The 18,297-nt window shown below is 41.9% G+C and overlaps 1 protein-coding gene across 2 annotated transcripts in view; it reads right to left on the bottom strand.

Annotated features, from left to right (window-relative positions):
• The window catches only part of COL14A1 (collagen type XIV alpha 1 chain), a 193,169-nt gene that overhangs the window by 170,604 nt on the left and 4,268 nt on the right, over positions 1-18,297 (bottom strand). For both annotated transcript variants that reach the window (XM_054985560.1, XM_054985561.1), the window contains exon 2: positions 479-605. In XM_054985560.1, the coding sequence (XP_054841535.1) occupies positions 479-572 (94 nt within the window). In that variant the 5' untranslated portion in view covers positions 573-605. The remainder of the gene's footprint in view (positions 1-478; positions 606-18,297) is intronic.

Below are 18,297 nucleotides of genomic sequence, written 5' to 3'. Positions count from 1 at the left end.
CTCTTTCCAAGTGAAGAGGAGTGTTGAGAAAAAAACAAGTGAAAGTAAACCTGGTCTTTCCACACGGTTTCAAACTTCTGTAACTATCAGCCAGAAAGCACACAGTCTTGTTAAATCTGTTACGAGTTAAGCCAGCTGTTATGAAGGCAAAGAGAGATGGTCAGTTATTGAAATGGGGGGCTAGAAAACAGAAGCATGAGCAGTCCTGAAGATATATGTTAAACGCAGCATGATCTACACCTGTATTATGAAGCAAAGGTCCACAAGCACCTCAAAATGACAGTGCAGGCTATACAAAACACAGACCTGTACCTTGAAACCTGTGCTAAATTGGAAGGGCTGTAGTTGGCCTGAAAAATGCTGGATCAATTTTTCAATGAGAAGGGGTGGACTGAATATGAGAAAACCAGAGCCCACATCTGCACATCAGAGAGCCTGAGCGAAATATATTCATTTCTTAGAGGGAATGAAAAATTACCTTGGGCCTGGACCTGGTTAATTAATTGAACTGTGGCTGCTATGGAGACAAAGGAGAACCAGCTCAGTGTCTTGAATGGGTGATGGATCTTCATCCTTGCAGCTGGAAACGCGTAGTATCAAGAGATCTGTAAATACAAATTTTATCAGTGGGGGACACCATTTCAATGGGGAGTAGCAAGATTTGAAAAACATCATCTTGGCTACATTCAGTTGCAAATACAAGATGTCTGTTTTAAGGCATTTGCTGTGGCTACTTTGTTATACATGGGTCAAACACATGTTTGGAAAGAGAGAAAAACAATAATAATAACATTTGATTTATATACCACCCTTCAGGGCAACTTAACATCCACTCAGAGTGGTTTACAAAGTATGTTATTATTATCCCCACAACAATCGTCCTGTGAGGTGGGTGGGGCTGAGAGAGCTCGGAGAGAGCTGTGACTGACTCAAGGTCACCCAGCTGGCTTCAAGTGGAGGAGTGGGGAATCAAAGCTGTTTCTCCAGATTACAGTTCTGTCACTCTTAACCATTCACCAAACTGGCTCTCAGATCCTCCACTCCCACTCTCTCGCCCCCCCCCCCACTCACTTGGCCAGCAGGAGGGGGAGGCAGGGGAACAGGCCTTCTGGCTGCACTCCCGGAGCGGCACAGTGACATCAAGCATGCGTGAAAAGTTAACAAGAAAGGTGAGTGCCAGGTCCGCCGTCCCACCAGGAGGGCAGGGGGACCTGGCCACCCCATCTGAATCAGACCAATGGTTCATCTAGTTCATTTGTGTGACCTCCTTTCCTTTCCTTTTTTGAGGAAGAAGAATCATGCGGCTGCATGTATGGGCCTCTGCGTGAAGAACATGCATATATTAGCTGGTGATAATGCTTACCCTAATGTTGTGAAGTAAGCATGTGATGATTTCCAAACATGCTGTTAAAGACATAGAAGCTGATTTCGAAACATAGAAGCTGACTTCCAAACATGCTGTTAAAGATGTAGAAGCTGGGCATTCTCCCCCTCCCCCCCCGCCCCATAGTTGGTAACTCTAATATAAACCTGTTGTGGTATATAAAACCTCTGAACCAGGCCTATGGATATAGAGGTCATTCACAGTCGTTCAGTTTTCAGGCATTATGAATATGGGGGAAAATAGCAGAGGGTCCAGAAATACAGAAGCCAAACACATACGGTCAAGACAAAATGTTGGCAAATTACTATTTCAGCTAATAGTTTTCCTGCTGTCATTTGAATGGGTTACTTGTGAAGCTTTCACTAACGATATTTTGAAGCTAATTTAGAACCCACATATATTGTCTCCAGGACAAATAGTATGGCTGACCTAAAATGTTTATGCTATATCTGTGTTACCTGACATTTGAGTCATAAAAATTACACATTTTCAAAACTCTATTTTGAATGAATTCATGTATTTTGAACCCAAGTCCTGTAGTTGCTTCCTTTAAAACTGACATAGTGATAGCTGTAAGAGTCAATAAAACAACGTCAAATATATTTATCCAACCTTTCCTCCAAGTAGCCTCCATACATGGTTCTCCTCACGCATCTGTGAGGTAAGTCAGGTTGATAGCAAATTGCCCCAAATTACTCAGTGAGCCTCATAGTTGAGTGGGGATTTGAACTTGGGTTTCCCAGATCTTTGTCTGACTTTCTAACTACTAGTATGCACTGCATTAGTAGGAAACGGAGAAATGAATAGTAAGCATTAACTGTCTGATAGTAAGGGCTTTCAGGATTTTATATTCTATCTTGACTACCAAATACTTTATAGTTGGTAGTGACTCTAGGAATTGATTCCTTACAGGAGTGAAACTTGTTCCCTCAGGGAGCAACAAGCAGCACTCAAGAAATTTTGGCATCCTAGATGAAAAATGCTTTTTTTTTTCTGACTGGGGAGGGGGGAGATCTGTGAATTTTAGCAGCTGTGCCATAGGCAAAAATTCAGCCTTTGTTTCTCTGGAACTTTTAAAGGCACAAGAACCCCCTCAAGTTTTACAGTTTGAACTACACCATGGAACTCTTTCTCTGGTGCAACTCTTAAAAGTTATACCAGTCTCTTTGTTTGTTGTTTTAAGGTATTTGTTAGTTACTTCTCAAATAAAATGCCACGTACTTTAGAAAAAAACAAAAGCAGTGAATATATTTTAATTATAATACATCAAAACCTCTATCACATTTTCATCTTGCCTTTCCTCAATTTGGGGCAGTGCACGATCTCCATTTAGGTAGGTATGAAATTCCCCCTTTCTATTCCCTTTGTTTTAACCAACTTAAATGGCACTCATGGAATTTTGAAATTCACTAATAACAAAATATTTTATTTAATATTGAGCGGAAAGGTCAGGAGAAATCAGGCATTGAAAATTTCTGAGGTAACTCAGTATAGATAACCCTGAGGTAAAATTAGTACAGACTTTAGTTCTTATGTTTCAGACCAATGAGAATTTTTTAAGCTCTTCACAGTTACTTAAATCTTTATGTTGGGAGGCTTTTGTTCCAGTGTTTTCCCAATCACTGTAGTACACTTTCTTTTAGTATTATCTTACTCTTTTGGTTTTAAGAAGACTGGTACTCTCTTTCCAGTACCCAAAGCCCTTCTCTTGAAACACCAGTACCAGTGTTCCCGCTAATGTGAGCATGTGAGCAATCGCTCACAGATTCTGACTCCTCCGCTCACAGCTTCTCAGATGTAGCTCACAGATACTAACCCTCAGGCGGCCCCGCCCTCCCACTCAGCCAGCATCTGCATGTGGGCCCTATAGGGAAGGAGCAGGGATCGAGCCTCATCCCACTTCTCTGCTCCCTTCCTGGCTGTGGCTTGTTTTGCCCCCAGGGTGGTGCCAGAGAGCACCTCCAGCCACTGCTGGCTCTCTAGCTGGGGAACAGAGCAGAGCTGAGTGATCGGGTCTGGCCTGACCCCATGCAGCCTGAAATCGCTAGGATCCCCTCAGCCCCAGAGAGCGGAGGAGAGGAGGTAGCGCCTCAGCCGCCACCATGGTGAAGGCATCATTTAACTTGGCCTTGGTGCAGAAGGAGGCTGGAGAAGTAAGCATTGACTCACAAAAGCTCATCTTGAAATAAACGTGCTAGTCTTTAAGGTGCCATTGCGTGTCTGCTTTATTTTGCAGCAAGAGACTAATACAACTATCCCTTTGTAATCAGGATGGACATATCCATTTTTATACAGAAGTATACTCTGATTTTTGTGGCCCTTTCACCTAATGGCTTTTATTGTTAAATTGTTTTAATTGTAATAAAAATGATTCGATTGCAATTTTTTTTAAAAAAGGAGGTGCACTCAAAACTTTAATGAAAGTTGTTGTTTCGGCTCACAAAGTAGATTTTTAGCTCACAACACTGCAAAGCTTAGAGGGAACATTGACCAGTACCCATCTTGAGTATTTAACTGATTCTTATGATCTCCAAAGGCAGTTTCTAATCATACCAGACCAGGGATCTCTTCACTCTTCAGAGCTAACTCCCAATTTGACTGGGTGGAGAAATTCTCCTCTCACTAGAAGATCTATTCCCTTTCTTTGGTCCGAATGGGAGTCTGTGCCTACTTCCCAAACTTCCTTGGCAGCTTTCTCCCAGTTTTCCTTTCTGTGTTAAACTGCTCTCCTTCAGGGCTGAGTTCCCAAACTGCCAGTACTCGGCGCTTCTCAGCCAGGGCTGAAATCAGACTCCCTTCTCCCCAGCATCCAGTTCAGAAGTCTTTCTCTGTTCAGCTCATGCTACCCCATCAGATTCCTTGGAGTGGCCTGTCACTCAAGGCTCTCTGTTTCTGAGAAGTCCTTCAAATAGTCCTTCAGCTGTTTGTACAGCATGTCTAAGCTTTTTAAAAGGGCAGCCCATCACAGTAAGTTGGGCTAAGAACGTGTGACTAGTCCAAGGGCACCCAGTGAGTTTGCACGGAACTGTGGGGATCTGAAACCATGTCACCCAGATCTTAGCCTAACACCCTAACTGCTACACCACACTGGCTCTCACCACCAAGACGGGGGTTCCTTTCTGTTTCTTTCAAGGCTCCTGGTCCTGCCTCTCCCGCTTTAAAGAAGCATTCACATTTTCTAGAGCTTAGCAGAGCACTATAAACCAAGACACGCAGAGGTCAAATATAGATGTTGTAAGCATCAAACTCCCAAGTAACTTGCCTCATCTCTGAAAACTTATCCAAGCTCTTACAGCCAGACTGGACTCAGACCCCATTCTGAGGATGACCTGACGAGCCAAATCTAGGCCACAGCAGTACAAATGATTCTGCCTGGAGAAAGAAGTCACAGCAATCCCCTACATTTTCTGAGTCTACTTCAACAGAACCTTGATATAAAAGTTCTTCAATTACGGAAGCAATGGTGGCAGGGAAAATGAATGCTTGGCTGCCATCTCAGAGTAGACACACTTCCCTCAGCAGGCTCCTCCTGTAAATCACATCGTGTACACACACACTTGCATTTGGCTGTGCTCACTCTGATTTGCCCACTTGTGCTCTGGTCCAATCATCTTCCTACACTGCCCCTGAGTTTCCCTGTAAGCCAAGGGGCCAAATGGATTCTATGGGAAGGGAATAGGAATGATTGCGACAATCACCTGGAACCATTTTTGATTCCCCAAGTCAATCAGGGCTTTAAAGAAGCTTTGCTAGCCACACTACATAGAACAGCAGCTGTAATATGTGTTTGTCGTGTCTTTAAAATATTCCTCACTGTCAAGCAAAATCCTATCTGGTGGGCAAGATCCTGCTGAATACTAGCAGGTGTGCTTTACTCAGTTGAAGACTCCTGCATCAGGGAAGCCTTCTTCTGTCAGATGTAAGTTCCTCCACCATCCCGCAATACTGCATAAGTACCATCCCACAATACTGCAGAGCTTTCTTGTTTGCAAGATTGAATATTATACCTAAAATGGTTTTACAGGGGAGATTTTTTTAACAGGCCCTACTCCAACAGAATTTGCCCTTGTGGCCTGAATAGGACTGATAATCCTGTCAAGCCCTGCTTGAACATAGGTTCTTCGAAAATGTAAGGGATTATTATATTAAGCCTTTCATTAACCATCCGTCCCTTTGATAGTCCAGAAACCCTGGCTCTTTTGCTTATCAATATGGAATCTAGACTTACCTTAGCAATTGCAAAACATGTTTCAGTCCTTTTAGCCCTCACATCCAAAAAAGATATGGAATACGTATTTTCTGCTGCTCAAGATTTATGAATCAGTGACCGTCTAAGGTCATTAAGACCTTAAGAATAAAAGAAAAAGGAAAGTTCCTCCACTAATAGAAGGGACCATCAGAATCCAACCCAATGTGTCCAAATCTTGAGGTGTCCAGAGACTGGAATGGATTGAAAAGGCTGGACTTGTGCAAAAATTTATGAACAGGAAGCTCTATAGACATGAATTGTTCCTCACAGTGAAAGGGACCAGAAAGGGACCAGCATAGATACACTACGGAAAGGCAAAATATAAATATTTTAAATAAATAAATTAAACACTGCAATGAACAATTTTAAATTATGCACCAAGGAACACCATCCAGGTAAAACTGTTAGAACATGTAGTGCTAATTCTATTTTGTTCAGCTATCTGAAACTTTCAACAGCAACCATTTAACCCATTTTTTTCACATGTAATTTTTTTTGGCTAGACCACAGATGCACGAAATACACTTAGGACAGGTGAGATGCATTCTGCTGTACCAGCAGCTACTGTAAAGTACTCTTGGCAGTTAGACAGGATTGGTACATTTCACAGTGTGAAGAATGGTGTGACGGAATGCAATTTAAAGAAAGGTTTCCATAGTGCAGTCCTCAGAGGTGGAAGGGAAGGAGTTAATAACTGCCTGGAATGAGCGCTTGATTGAGAGTCTGTTCCCCCATCTCTCGGTTTGGCTAGTCAGAATCAGCTTCAGAATGACAGTTGGTGCTGACAGGATTTTTAGTTGAGAGCCGAGTGTGGAGACAGTCTGACAAGAAGGGTCAGGCAGCTACCCCTCTGAAGTAAGGGAAAGGATCTCCGTTGCCCTAACTGTAACACTTTTTTAAAAAATTGAAAGTTTCTTTTATTAAATCAATCTTTCTCAGAGAAAATATGAAGAGTTAGATGAATATTTCAGCTTCAATGACAATGGCGACTCTCCACAAATCATGGTCTGGGATTTTTTTTTTTTGAAAAGTTTTTTATTGGGTTAGAATATTATTATTTTTACATTACATTCAATTTTCCCCAAATTTTTCATTTCTAACCCCCTCCCTTTCCCCCCCTTTTGTTGACTTCCAACAGCTTTCCCCCCCTCTGTCCCTTTTCCCTTACTTCTATTAAATTCCTCTGTCTAAAACAGATATACATTCTCCATTATATTAAGCAGTACATCTTTAACTCCTTTACTTATTATACACCCAAACTGTACGTCTTTGGATAAACAATTTATCCCATTTTCCAGTTTTAAATATTTCTATATATCGTGAACCTATATATCATAAACCATAAAAATTTCCCACATTTAAATCAAACAAATCAAACAATTTGATTTGTTCTCTATATATTACTCATTTCATCTTTTTATGGTAATTCTATATAGCTCATCACATAGTCAGTCAATTTAACTCTTCTGTACATTCAGTTTGGTGCATATAAATCTTATCAAAGAAAGAAAATATTGTTAGTTACTCAATCCTCATGTTTAAACCTTATCATTAATTATTCTCTATCAATGTTCTATCAGTTAACCTATACATGTCTATATATATATCAATCTATTAATCTAACTGCTTATAAATTCACATTTCTCTTCCTCCCCCGGTAAAGTCACCCCTCTCTTTTATACTTTTATTATACTTCAGTAGTTCTCAAACTGCCACAGTTTTCCTCCCACCTCCCATTTCTTCTCCAAATATTGTTTCAGCTTCTCCCAGTCCGTGTTAAACTGCCCTGAGTCCAGATCTCTCAGTTTTCTTGTCATCTTGTCCATTTCAGCCATATACAGCAATTTGTAGATCCAATCTTCAATAGTTGGCACTTCTTGTACTTTCCATTTTTGCGCATACAAAAGTCTAGCTGCTGCTGTCATATAAAATATCAACGTCCTATGATGGGCTGGAATTCCCTCCATTCCCAAGTTTAGTAGCAGGAGTTCTGGGTTCTTATTTATTTGAAACTGTAAAATTTCACTCATTTCTCTTATTATTTCCCCCCAGTACTGCCTAGCTACCTCACACGACCACCACATGTGGTAGAGGGAGCCCTCATGTTTCTTACATTTCCAGCATTTATTAGAAGTATTCGAATTCCCTAGCGCAATCTTCTTTGGTGTCATGTACCAACGATAAATCATTTTGTAAATGTTCTCTTTAATATTAGTACAAGTCGTTATCTTCATTGTAGTTTTCCACAAGTATTCCCATGCCTCCATTGTTATTTCTTTATTGAAATTTATAGCCCATTTCACCATCTGTGTTTTAACTGTCTCATCCTCAGTATACCATTTCAACAGTACTTGGTATACCTTAGATATTCTTTTCTTGTCTTCTTTAAGAAGGGTCTGCTCTAGTTCCGAGTTCTCTGTTCGTATGCCCCCTTTTGCAAAGTCCGAATTGTATAAATCTCTAATCTGTCTATACTGGAACCAATCATAGTTAGGTGATAGTTCCTCTTGCGTCTTTATTCTAAGTTTAGATACTTCAATTTTAGTTATTTCTTTGTACGTTAAACATTGTTGTTCATTGTCAACAGCTCTCGGGTCTATCACCTCATATGGAACCACCCACAAAGGGGTTCCTTCTTGTAGATAAATTCTGTACTTCTTCCAGATTGTATATAAACTTCTCCTTACAAAATGATGCAGGAACATCGAGTTGACCTTCACTTTGTCATGCCATAGGTATGCGTGCCATCCAAAAAATTTTTTATATCCCTCTAGGGCTAGTAGTTTCTTATTCTTTAATGTCATCCACTCTTTTAGCCAAACTAGGCAGATTGCATCATGATAAAGTCTCAGGTTGGGCAGTTGCATTCCGCCTCTTTCCTTTGCATCTTGTAAAACTTTTACTTTCACTCGAGGCTTCTTGCCTGCCCACACAAAATCTGATATTTTCCTCTGCCATTTTTCAAATTGTTTAGAGTCTCTGATGATTGGTATTGTCTGTAGCAAAAACATTACTCTTGGTAACACATTCATCTTAACTGCTGCAATCCTGCCCAACCATGACAAGTTCAATCTATTCCATTTGATCAAGTCTCTCTCTATCTGAGTCCATAATTTTTCATAATTATTCTTGAACAAATCTATATTTTTTGCAGTCAGCTCAACTCCCAAGTATTTCACCTTACTGGTTACTTCACAATCCGTTGTTTCCATTAACAATTGTTGTTTCTGCTTAGTCATGTTTTTGCATAATATCTTTGACTTCTTTTTGTTAATGAAGAAACCTGCCAAGTCTCCAAACTCCTTGATCTTATCTATCATTTTTGGCATGTTCTCCAGTGGGTCTTCTACAATTAACATTATGTCATCTGCAAATGCTCTGACCTTATATGAATAGTCCTTTATTTTTATTCCTCGTATTTCCTCATCTTGTCGTATTTGTATCATCAGAATCTCCAATACTAAAATGAACAACAATGGAGATAACGGGCAACCTTGTCTTGTTCCTTTACTAATCGTCAATTTCTTGGTCAGTTCATCATTCACTACAATTGCTGCAGTCTGGTCTCTATAAATTTCCTTAATTGCTTTGACAAATCTTTCTCCCAGTTGTAGCTTTTCCATAGTGGCAAACATAAAGTCCCAGTTTAAATTGTCAAACGCTTTTTCAGCGTCTACAAAGAAGAAACCAACCTCTTTGTCACAACGCTTGTCATAATATTCAATAGCATTGATCACTGTCCTTAAATTGTCTCTTATTTGCCTGTCTGGCAAAAAGCCTGCTTGTTCCTCCTCTATAACTTCCGAGAGCCACCCCTTCAATCTCTCCGCCAATATCTTCGCAAAAATTTTATAGTCATTGTTAAGTAGTGATATAGGTCTGTAATTTTTCACGTTGGTCAGGTCTTGGCCCTCTTTTGGGATCAATGATATATTCGCTTCACTCCAAGTATCTGGAATCCTTTGATCCCTAAAAACTCCATTCATCACCTCTTTTAGGAATGGTGCCAGTTCATTGGCCATTGTCTTATAAAATTTAGCCGTAAGTCCATCTGGCCCTGGCGCCTTTCCTAGATTTGCGGATTGTATTGCCTTACTTATTTCCTCATCAGTTACTTCACTGTTCAACTTATTTCTCCAAGCTTCCGAGATCTCTGGAAGTTTGGTTTTCTCCAGATATGATGCTATTGATTCTTTGTTTACTTCTTTTTTATTATACAGCTTAGCATAAAATTTATAAAAGGCTCTACTAATGGTAGTCTGCTCCAAGTACGTTTTATTTTCTTCACAGATTTTATTTATTATTTTCTTTTCCCTTTTCTTCTTCAATTGCCATGCCAAATATTTCCCAGGTTTATTAGCACCCTCAAACACTTTTTGATTCAGTCTTTTAAGGTTCCACTCCAATTCTTTATTACTCATTGCTGTTAACTGTTCTTGAAGAATTTTAATTTCCTGGTATATTTTCTTTTTTCCTGGTCTCTTTTTTAACTGTGCTTCTTTGGCTTTTATTTTCTCCTCAATCTCTTGTCTTTTCTCCTCTTTCTTTTTCCTTGCTCTACCATTTAAGTCCATTAGTATGCCCCTTACAACCGCCTTATACGCATCCCAAACTTTATTGGTTGGTACTTCTTTATTCACGTTGTATTGTATGAAAAACTTTGTCTCTCTTCTCAATATTTCCATATTCTCTCTTTCCTGTAACAAGTCCTCATTTATTCTCCAGGCTTTCCTTTTTCTCCTTTTTCCAAATTTCCACATAATTGGGTTGTGATCTGAGCCTACCATCGGCATTATTTCTACCTCCTTAGTCCATAACGCTAAGTCTTTTGAGGCCCAGATCATATCAATTCTTGATAGTGTAAGATGCCTTGCAGAATAAAAAGTAAACTGTCTGGTTTTAGGATATTCTCTCCTCCATACATCTTCGAGAGTCTCTTGTTGAATCAACTCAAAAAAAAGCTTTGGCAATAGTCCTCTTTTCTTTTGTGCTGTTGTAGTCTTTTTGTCTAGTTCCAAATCTGTCACTCCATTGAAGTCTCCAGCAAGAATTATCTGGTCATATGCAAGATCGTCTAAATGCTTCCTTAAATCCTCAAAGAAGCTTTCCTTTGCACCGTTAGGTGCATAAAGTCCGACTACCAACACTCTCTTTAAATTCCAATTACATTCCACTGCTACAAATCTAGCTTCCACATCTCTCATAACAAATTTTGGCTGCAGCTCCTCTTTTATGTACAACACCACTCCTCTTTTTTTCTTGTTGGAGGCCGCTACAAATTCTTTGCCCAATTTTCCAGATTTTAAGTATTTTACATCCTGTTTTCTAATATGGGTCTCCTGCAAACAAAGAATATCACATTTTTGTTTTAGTAGCCAATGAAAAATATTTTTCCTCTTATTCGGTGAGTTAAGTCCATTTACATTCCAAGATAATACTTTACACTCCATATTCATAGTTTTGTTGGTAAGTCTTTTTCATTGTCCTTAATAAATCGCTCCATCTCCCGCGCAGATCTGATGCGTTTTTTTGCCCCTCCAAACTCAAAGGACACTCCTTCCGGTAGCTCCCATCTGTACCTGATATTCATGTCCTTCAAAGTCTGAATTAGCACTTTATATTTTTTCCGATCCAATAACACTGATCTGGGCAGTTCCTTCATTATGATGATCGTCTTGCCATCAATCTCCAATGGATCTTGAAACTGTTTTGTCACAATCCTCTCTTTCATGTTTCTAGTTGTAAACTGCACAATCACATCCCTTGGTAGTTTCCTCTGGGTTGCAATTCTCGAGTTCACACGGTACGCCACATCTAGGATAGCCACAACTTCCTCCTCCTCCTTCCCCAGGTACTCAGCCAACACCTCAGTCATCTGTTCTTGCGCTGACTTCCCTTCCACTTCTGGCAGACCACGAAAACGAAGCTGCTTCTCCATGTGTTTAGTTTCTGCAACTGACATCCTCCCCTTCACCAGTCTCATCTCTGTTTGTTGCGTGTCTATTAAATTCTCCATCGCGTCTTCTACTGTTTTAACTCTCTGCTGCGTTCCTTGTAATTCACTACTAATCGTTTCCATACCTTTTTTCACTTCTGACAGCTCCGACTTTACTGTCTGTGTGACCTCTTTAACCTCCTTAATAAGCTCCAATTTCGTGTCTTTAAGTTCTTTAATCATGTCTACAAGTTTTTTGTCCAGATTTTTATCCAGATTTTCTATTGCCGATTGCCACTCTTTTTTCGACATCGTGGGGCTTGCTTTAGCTCGCTCCCACGAATCTGCTCTCTTCCTTAACTCCGTGGCGTATAATTAAACGTTTTTCTTTTTTCAAATGTCCCGATCTTTGCCAAAATTAAATTTTAAAGTGTCCAAAATGTCGGGCGTCTTTTCTCTATGGTTTCTCTATGTTATTGTAATCCAAAATGGCCTACTTCCTCTTCCGCTGAAGCCGCGACCCTTCCCCTTTCAAAAATGGCGATTCCCTACTTCCTGTCCTTCGGCAAGGGCCGCTTCTCTCCAGCCACTCTATTGTTGTTACGCACTTCCTGTCTCCCGTCTTCCCACAACAGGTCTCGCGATGGTGTCTTTTTCCCACAGCTCCAAAACCACAGGTATTCAAAACAATAGTCCGATTTCTGTAATAACTTCTTTAAACTTAGTCTCTTTTAAAATACAACTCCTGCCGAGTCTTCACCTCCTTTTCACTAGTCTGTTGCAGTTTAAAAATCTACTTTCTTTCCTCTCTGTTTTTGTCAATCTGTCCCGTTTCAAAAGATAGCGATCTTTACCTTCTCTTCACCTTTCTCGGGTTGTAATCGCTGTTTCGATCTTAAATTCTCCTCTCAGCTTCCTTCCCCAATCGAAGCTTGGGTATGTAGGTCTTATGCCAGCCGAATTGGCCCCAAAACTGCCGCAGAGATTATAGCCGACCCGTCGCAAGGTGGGACCTCAAGGATCGGGGGGGAGACTCGTTGGGTAGAGCCCCCCCTCGTCCGAGATCTAACTCACCCTAGGGTCTTGAGCGTTCTTTGCCTGCTCCCCGCCTGAGAGCAGTCGGCCGCGGGCTATTTTCACCCCTCCGGCCGGTTAAAACGGCAGTCCGGTCAGCTCCGCGAATGGAGCTGCGTTAGACCTCCATGAATCCCAAACCGGAAGTCTCAAATCATGGTCTGGGATGATGTCATCAGGGTGAAATTTATTTCACTTACAGCAGCAGGTTGAATATTTAATCCTCTCACTTGATGCAGAAAAGGCCATTTTTATTTGGCAATGTGTCCTTATTTTGCCCAGAATGCTTTTTTTTCCTGGGCTTTGGAGAAACACCACAGCAGCCTGGAAGCTGATCAGCTGATTTATCTATTGGAGAGGCTATATCCTCGATGACAGGCAAATCTGATGTTGAAGTGGATCTGTTTATTGGAGAGGCTATATCCCTGACACCAGGCAAATCTGATGTTGAAGTAGATTTGTCTATTGGAGAGGCTATATCCTCGATGCCAGGCAAATCTGATGTTGAACTGGATCTGCTTAGATACCCATGAAGGACCAACAATAAGATGACAATTACTGCAATCAAAATGAATGCCAGTACTGGAAGCAAGATTTCCAAGAGCTCTTTCCACCAGTTGAGGTTATCAGCATTCACCTCCTGGGCTGAGGCCAGCTGTTCCTGTATCTCCAACAGTTTTTCACTTGTCTGATCTTGGTGAGGCCTTGTTACGCCTATCATGACATTTGCAGCCATTGATGAGCCACAAGTGCAGTCCCAGCCCAACACTTTTGTTTTGAGGAATAATTCTAGTAAAGAAATTTCAAGTGTCAAAGCCAGCACAAGCTGAAACCCATTTACACAACCAAGATAGGGCTGGGCATGTGTTATTAGCGGAATGAGTGGGTAGTTAAGTGGAGACTCCCATTCAAACCAAGTGGATAGGATCATGTCTTCTTAGGTGAAAAGGAATAATTCCTGCCCAGTGTCTAGAAGAGGGTTTGGCTCTAAGGAGGACCCCAGGTCTGTTGTAAAGGGAGAACTGTGTTGAACTAATGTCTGGAAACCTAAGTTTAAAATGAGAACTCTGTGAAGAAACATTGTTACTGAAATTGAAGTACTGAACCTAACACCTCTCACTAATAAGAACTAGGAACACTGAAACTAAGCTTAAATGAAAATGTTTTGCCTGAAACTTAAAGAGTATTTTGTTCTACCAGCAAGTTTTACCTCAGCACTTTTGTTCCCGACTACCCTTATTCAGGGGTCATTTCATAGAAAAAGAGCTGGAGGAACTCATTAGCATATGCCACACCCCTTGCCATCACCAGAAGTGTGTCATGAGCATAACTGATTTGCATATGCCACACCCCCTGACATCACCTATCCTAGCTGTTTTGGACCCAATCCTGGCCGTTCAGGGCCGAAATTGGGCCCAAAATGGCAAAAAGGGGCTGAAAATGGCCAAAAAGGGGCCCAAAATGGTCAGGATCGGGCCACTGCTGAGTGAGAGAGTGACCCACCACCTGTCAGAGGCCTGATCCAGGCCATTTCGGCCCCAATCCAGGCTGAAATGGGCCCAAAATGGCCAAGAGTCAGGTGGGCGGGGCCACATGACATGTGACCTCTTTGGGGAACTGCTGGAACTGCGTTCCCCCTCAAAATGAGTCCTGCCCTTATTCCTGTAAAATAAAGTTTCTATTTCTTTTGAACATTGTTCAGCCTTCAGTGCCATTTCGTACACACAGAAGAGGGATCCTGCATTTCCACACATTAAGTTCCTGCGCTGGGCTAAAGCCAAAAGTATAACAATTTCTCAGCATGGGACACTTTAAAACCACAGCTAAAGACACGCTACTTGAGGCTGCTCAGCCAAAGCAGGCAAACTTAGATTTTGGAGGGGAAATCTGCCTCAGAGTAGGGGAGTGAAGGGAGGTTCATCATAACCGGCTACAGAAAATATAAGGAAAGGAAGGACAATGCTTTCATCTGCACATCTGCCTAGCAGTTGTGCTCTTCACATAGTAGCCACATGTAAGAAATATTTGCCTGTGTGCATATGCTCCCTGGTTGCAGCCCACTCAGGGGAATGTAGAACAGATGTCTGTAAGCAGAATTAGGGAGCACAAAACTTTCTCAGGCACACGACATACATTCCAGATGACACTTTTTTAAAAACTCAAGTTCTATTAAGCTGGAATAGCTGCCATCCATGGCTCTGTACTTACAATCAAAGGCAAGCACAAGTATTACACTGAGCAGGAGGAGGAATTGTGGGAAGACAGCTGCCAGCTTGTAACACCTTTCTCCTAGTTATGGCCTGAGGGTACCTTGAAGTGGGGCACAACCCCAACGTGTTTTAGTCTAAGAGTTGTAGGTTAAAGCCAGCAGGACAATCTCTTGGGACAGTGAAAAAAGGGGGGATATGCTCTATATTTAAAAGCTTTCCCCTCTTCTCATGTCTTTTTTTCTGTATTATTGTACTTTGTTTTGTTCTGAGCCTCTTTGGGTCCCCATTTGAGGAGAAAGGTGGGATATACATGAAGTTAACTAAATGAAACTCAAATATAGGCTTGCCAGCCCCCTAGTCAGAGCAAAGGATCTCTTGCCCATGTCTTGTTTGCCTGCTACCAGAACAGAGACAAATAAACACTGATGAGCTGGATTTTCAGAGCTGCCAAAACATGCCTTTATTACTGCCCATCTCTAGAACATTCAAAAAGGCATGTGTAGGGTTCCCTATCAGTCTCCCATCCAAGTTCGTACTCCTGCTTTGCCTCAACATCATTACAGTATCATATGCCTTCAGCTCAATTTAGTGGTTAGACCGATTGGAAGACAGGGAATCCCTGACTGGTTGGCAGCTCTATTCTGGGTAGGGCTGCCAGCTGGCCAGAAAAAAAGCCCCAGGGTCTTTAGAAATACTTTGGTGTGCTAGAAACAAGCAAGTGAAGCTCTTCGTAGCAAACAGGTAAGATGGATGACTCTAGACTCTTTAGGGAAGCAATGAACAGGGCTGCCAACTGCTTGGATAAAAAAAAGTCATATCCCTTTAACACACTTGGATCTGGATAGCCCAGGCAAGCCCAATCTCATCAGATTTCAGAAGCTAAACAGGGTTGGCATTGGTTAGTAATTGGATGGGAGACCTCCAACACAGGCAATGGCAAACCTCCTGTGTTAGTCTCTTGCCTTGAAAACCCCAGCAGGGATCGCCATAAGTCAGCTATGACTTAATGGCACTTTCCACCCCCACCACCTTTTAACTCAGAGCTAAACTACAAGAGACAGCTGACATGTGGAGGACACGCGTCAGTTTCCCACAAGTTTCCATGGGAAATGTAGTGAGAAGGAACCTCTGCCAGCGAGAGAGGAGATGTTCCCTCTTCTCCCTGACAGAGGTTCATTCTCACTATATTTCCTGTGGAAACTTGCAGGAAACTGACGTGTGTCTTCCACGTGTCAGGCATCTCTTGTAGTTTGGCTCTCTGGCTTAATGAATGTTATTTACCAATAAAAGCTTCAGCTGTCCATTTTTACACATTACACTTCTATTCAACCAACAGAACGATTTTCTCCAGGCCTAATTCGCAAATTATTAGGGAAGCAAGGAGTACATTATACACATTAAAAACACTCTAAAATTGATATGAACAGCATTGAATTGAATAACAATTGACAGAGCAGGCCACCAGTCCTTGCCCTGTGGGGTTTACAATCTAAAAATTGAAACGGGAGGCAACAGAAGAGGAGGGGGAATGAATGCAGGGATAAACAGGGGAAGGATATGTAGTTCTTCCTAGGTTTAGTTTCCATAGGGGAGGGGATGGAGGAAGTGTGACAAGTCTTCATGGGAAAAGGGAGTTTTGAGGCGAGGTGAACCTCTGAACACCAGTGCCAGGAGACAACCTCAGGGAAAGACTCAGCCTTCTATTCCCTGTTGTTGGCCCTCCAACAGGATGCTAGATAGAAGGACCGCTGGACTATTCTTACGTTCTTAGGTGGTTGGTGCTGACTCTAAGAGCTGAAAGAACTTTCAAGAGGACATTGCACATGGTCAGAATGATGAAAGAGATGAATGGTTTTGGCAGTAGAGTGCTAGATAGAAGTAAGATTGCCTTATCCTCCTACTGGGAGGAGAGACTCAGCACTTTTTTGAAGTCCCAGGGTGACACGATGATGTCACTTCCAGGAAATGATGTCATCATGCAGGGCCCTGGGTATGCTTCCATGCTTCACAGCAAGCCAATTTGGTGGTCAAATTGGCCCGCTGCAAAGCATGAGAGTGCTCCTGGGGCGGTACAATGATGTCTCTCCCAGGAGTGACATTGTTGCACCATCCCGAGAGGCCTGTTCCCCCAACATCCCCCCCCCACTGGCCAGGTGGGTGGTGGAGGGGGGGCGGAGGGTGGAGGATCCCTTGCCCCCACTGGGGGACCTGGGAGCCCTAGACAGAGGTGAGGGCGTTGAGGTACATCAAAAGAAGACCAGATAAGAGGAAGCTGCAGTGGTCAGATAATAGACAAAGAGAAAGGATCCGTTCTTTGGCCCAGTGTTATAAAAGTTGCTTGAGGTGTGTGGTGTGTGCAATGTTATAGCAGAAAGGAATCAATTGAAAATGGCTTTGTCATGTTATCTGGTCCAGTTGATGTCCCTCTCCCAGAGCTGTGTTGGAGGCCGTACCAGATCAAGACCCATGGCAGCCGGGTTTCAGTGCCAAATATTGTCTCCTGCATCCAGTGCTCAAACATATAACAGTTCTGAACATATAACTTTCTTCTGAAGCGGGACAAGTCTGGATGGATAAGGCAAAGTGATTACAAACATCAACGGGATCTGATGCTATGGAGTTTAATTGTTTTATTGCCTCTTGCTTTTATGCCTGCTAGCCAGCACCAACCTGAATTTTCTTTTTCCTGCCAGAACTCGCACCACATTCTGGCACAAGAGGGTCTTCAGATCACTGCTGACTTGAAATATCGGTTTCTTTCCTCTTTTTTTATTGTGTAACATCTTGCCTGATGAAGAATCCTGGAAAACTCAAAATCTTGCACACTGTTCTGGGTCATGGAGATGGTTCTAATAAAGGAACTACATCAATGGTGTTTGGGGCTTAATAAGTTTTACTTTTGGACTAACATGGCTGTAAACAACTTGTCTTCTATTTAGGGGGACATGGCAAACAGCCTTCAGTGACCTTGGTTCTTCACGAATTATAGTGCAATCCTAGTTACAGCCTTCTAAGCCCATTGACTTTAATGGATTTAGACTGCTAAACTACTCCATTAAAACACACACACCTAAACCAGGGACCACCAACATGTTGCAGCAATTAATCCCATGATTTCATTGGGTTTCACAGCTATAAATACTTCCTCCCCTGAACCAACAGCTCCAGTTTTTCTCCTCTTGCCCCTTTAACAACAGTCTGACATACAGAAATCTAGTAGCTGAATTTTTTTCCTGGCACGGAGATTAACAGGTTAAGCTTTTTCCACCACTTAATGACATGCCAGGAAAAAAGCTTTACCTGCCAAATTTCTGTGTGGCGGGTTTATATTAAAGGTAGAGAGACAGTGCCAGTTTACAAAAAAAAGAGAGGGGGCTGTCCTATTTAAAAATGCACCTGCAAGGTACCTATTTCAGGAAACATGCTTATAACCTGAGCCTAACCG

Source organism: Eublepharis macularius, chromosome 7, assembly GCF_028583425.1.
Source record: "Eublepharis macularius isolate TG4126 chromosome 7, MPM_Emac_v1.0, whole genome shotgun sequence".
NCBI classification, from domain to species: domain Eukaryota; kingdom Metazoa; phylum Chordata; class Lepidosauria; order Squamata; family Eublepharidae; genus Eublepharis; species Eublepharis macularius.
This window is presented reverse-complemented; position numbering and strand designations above follow the sequence as displayed.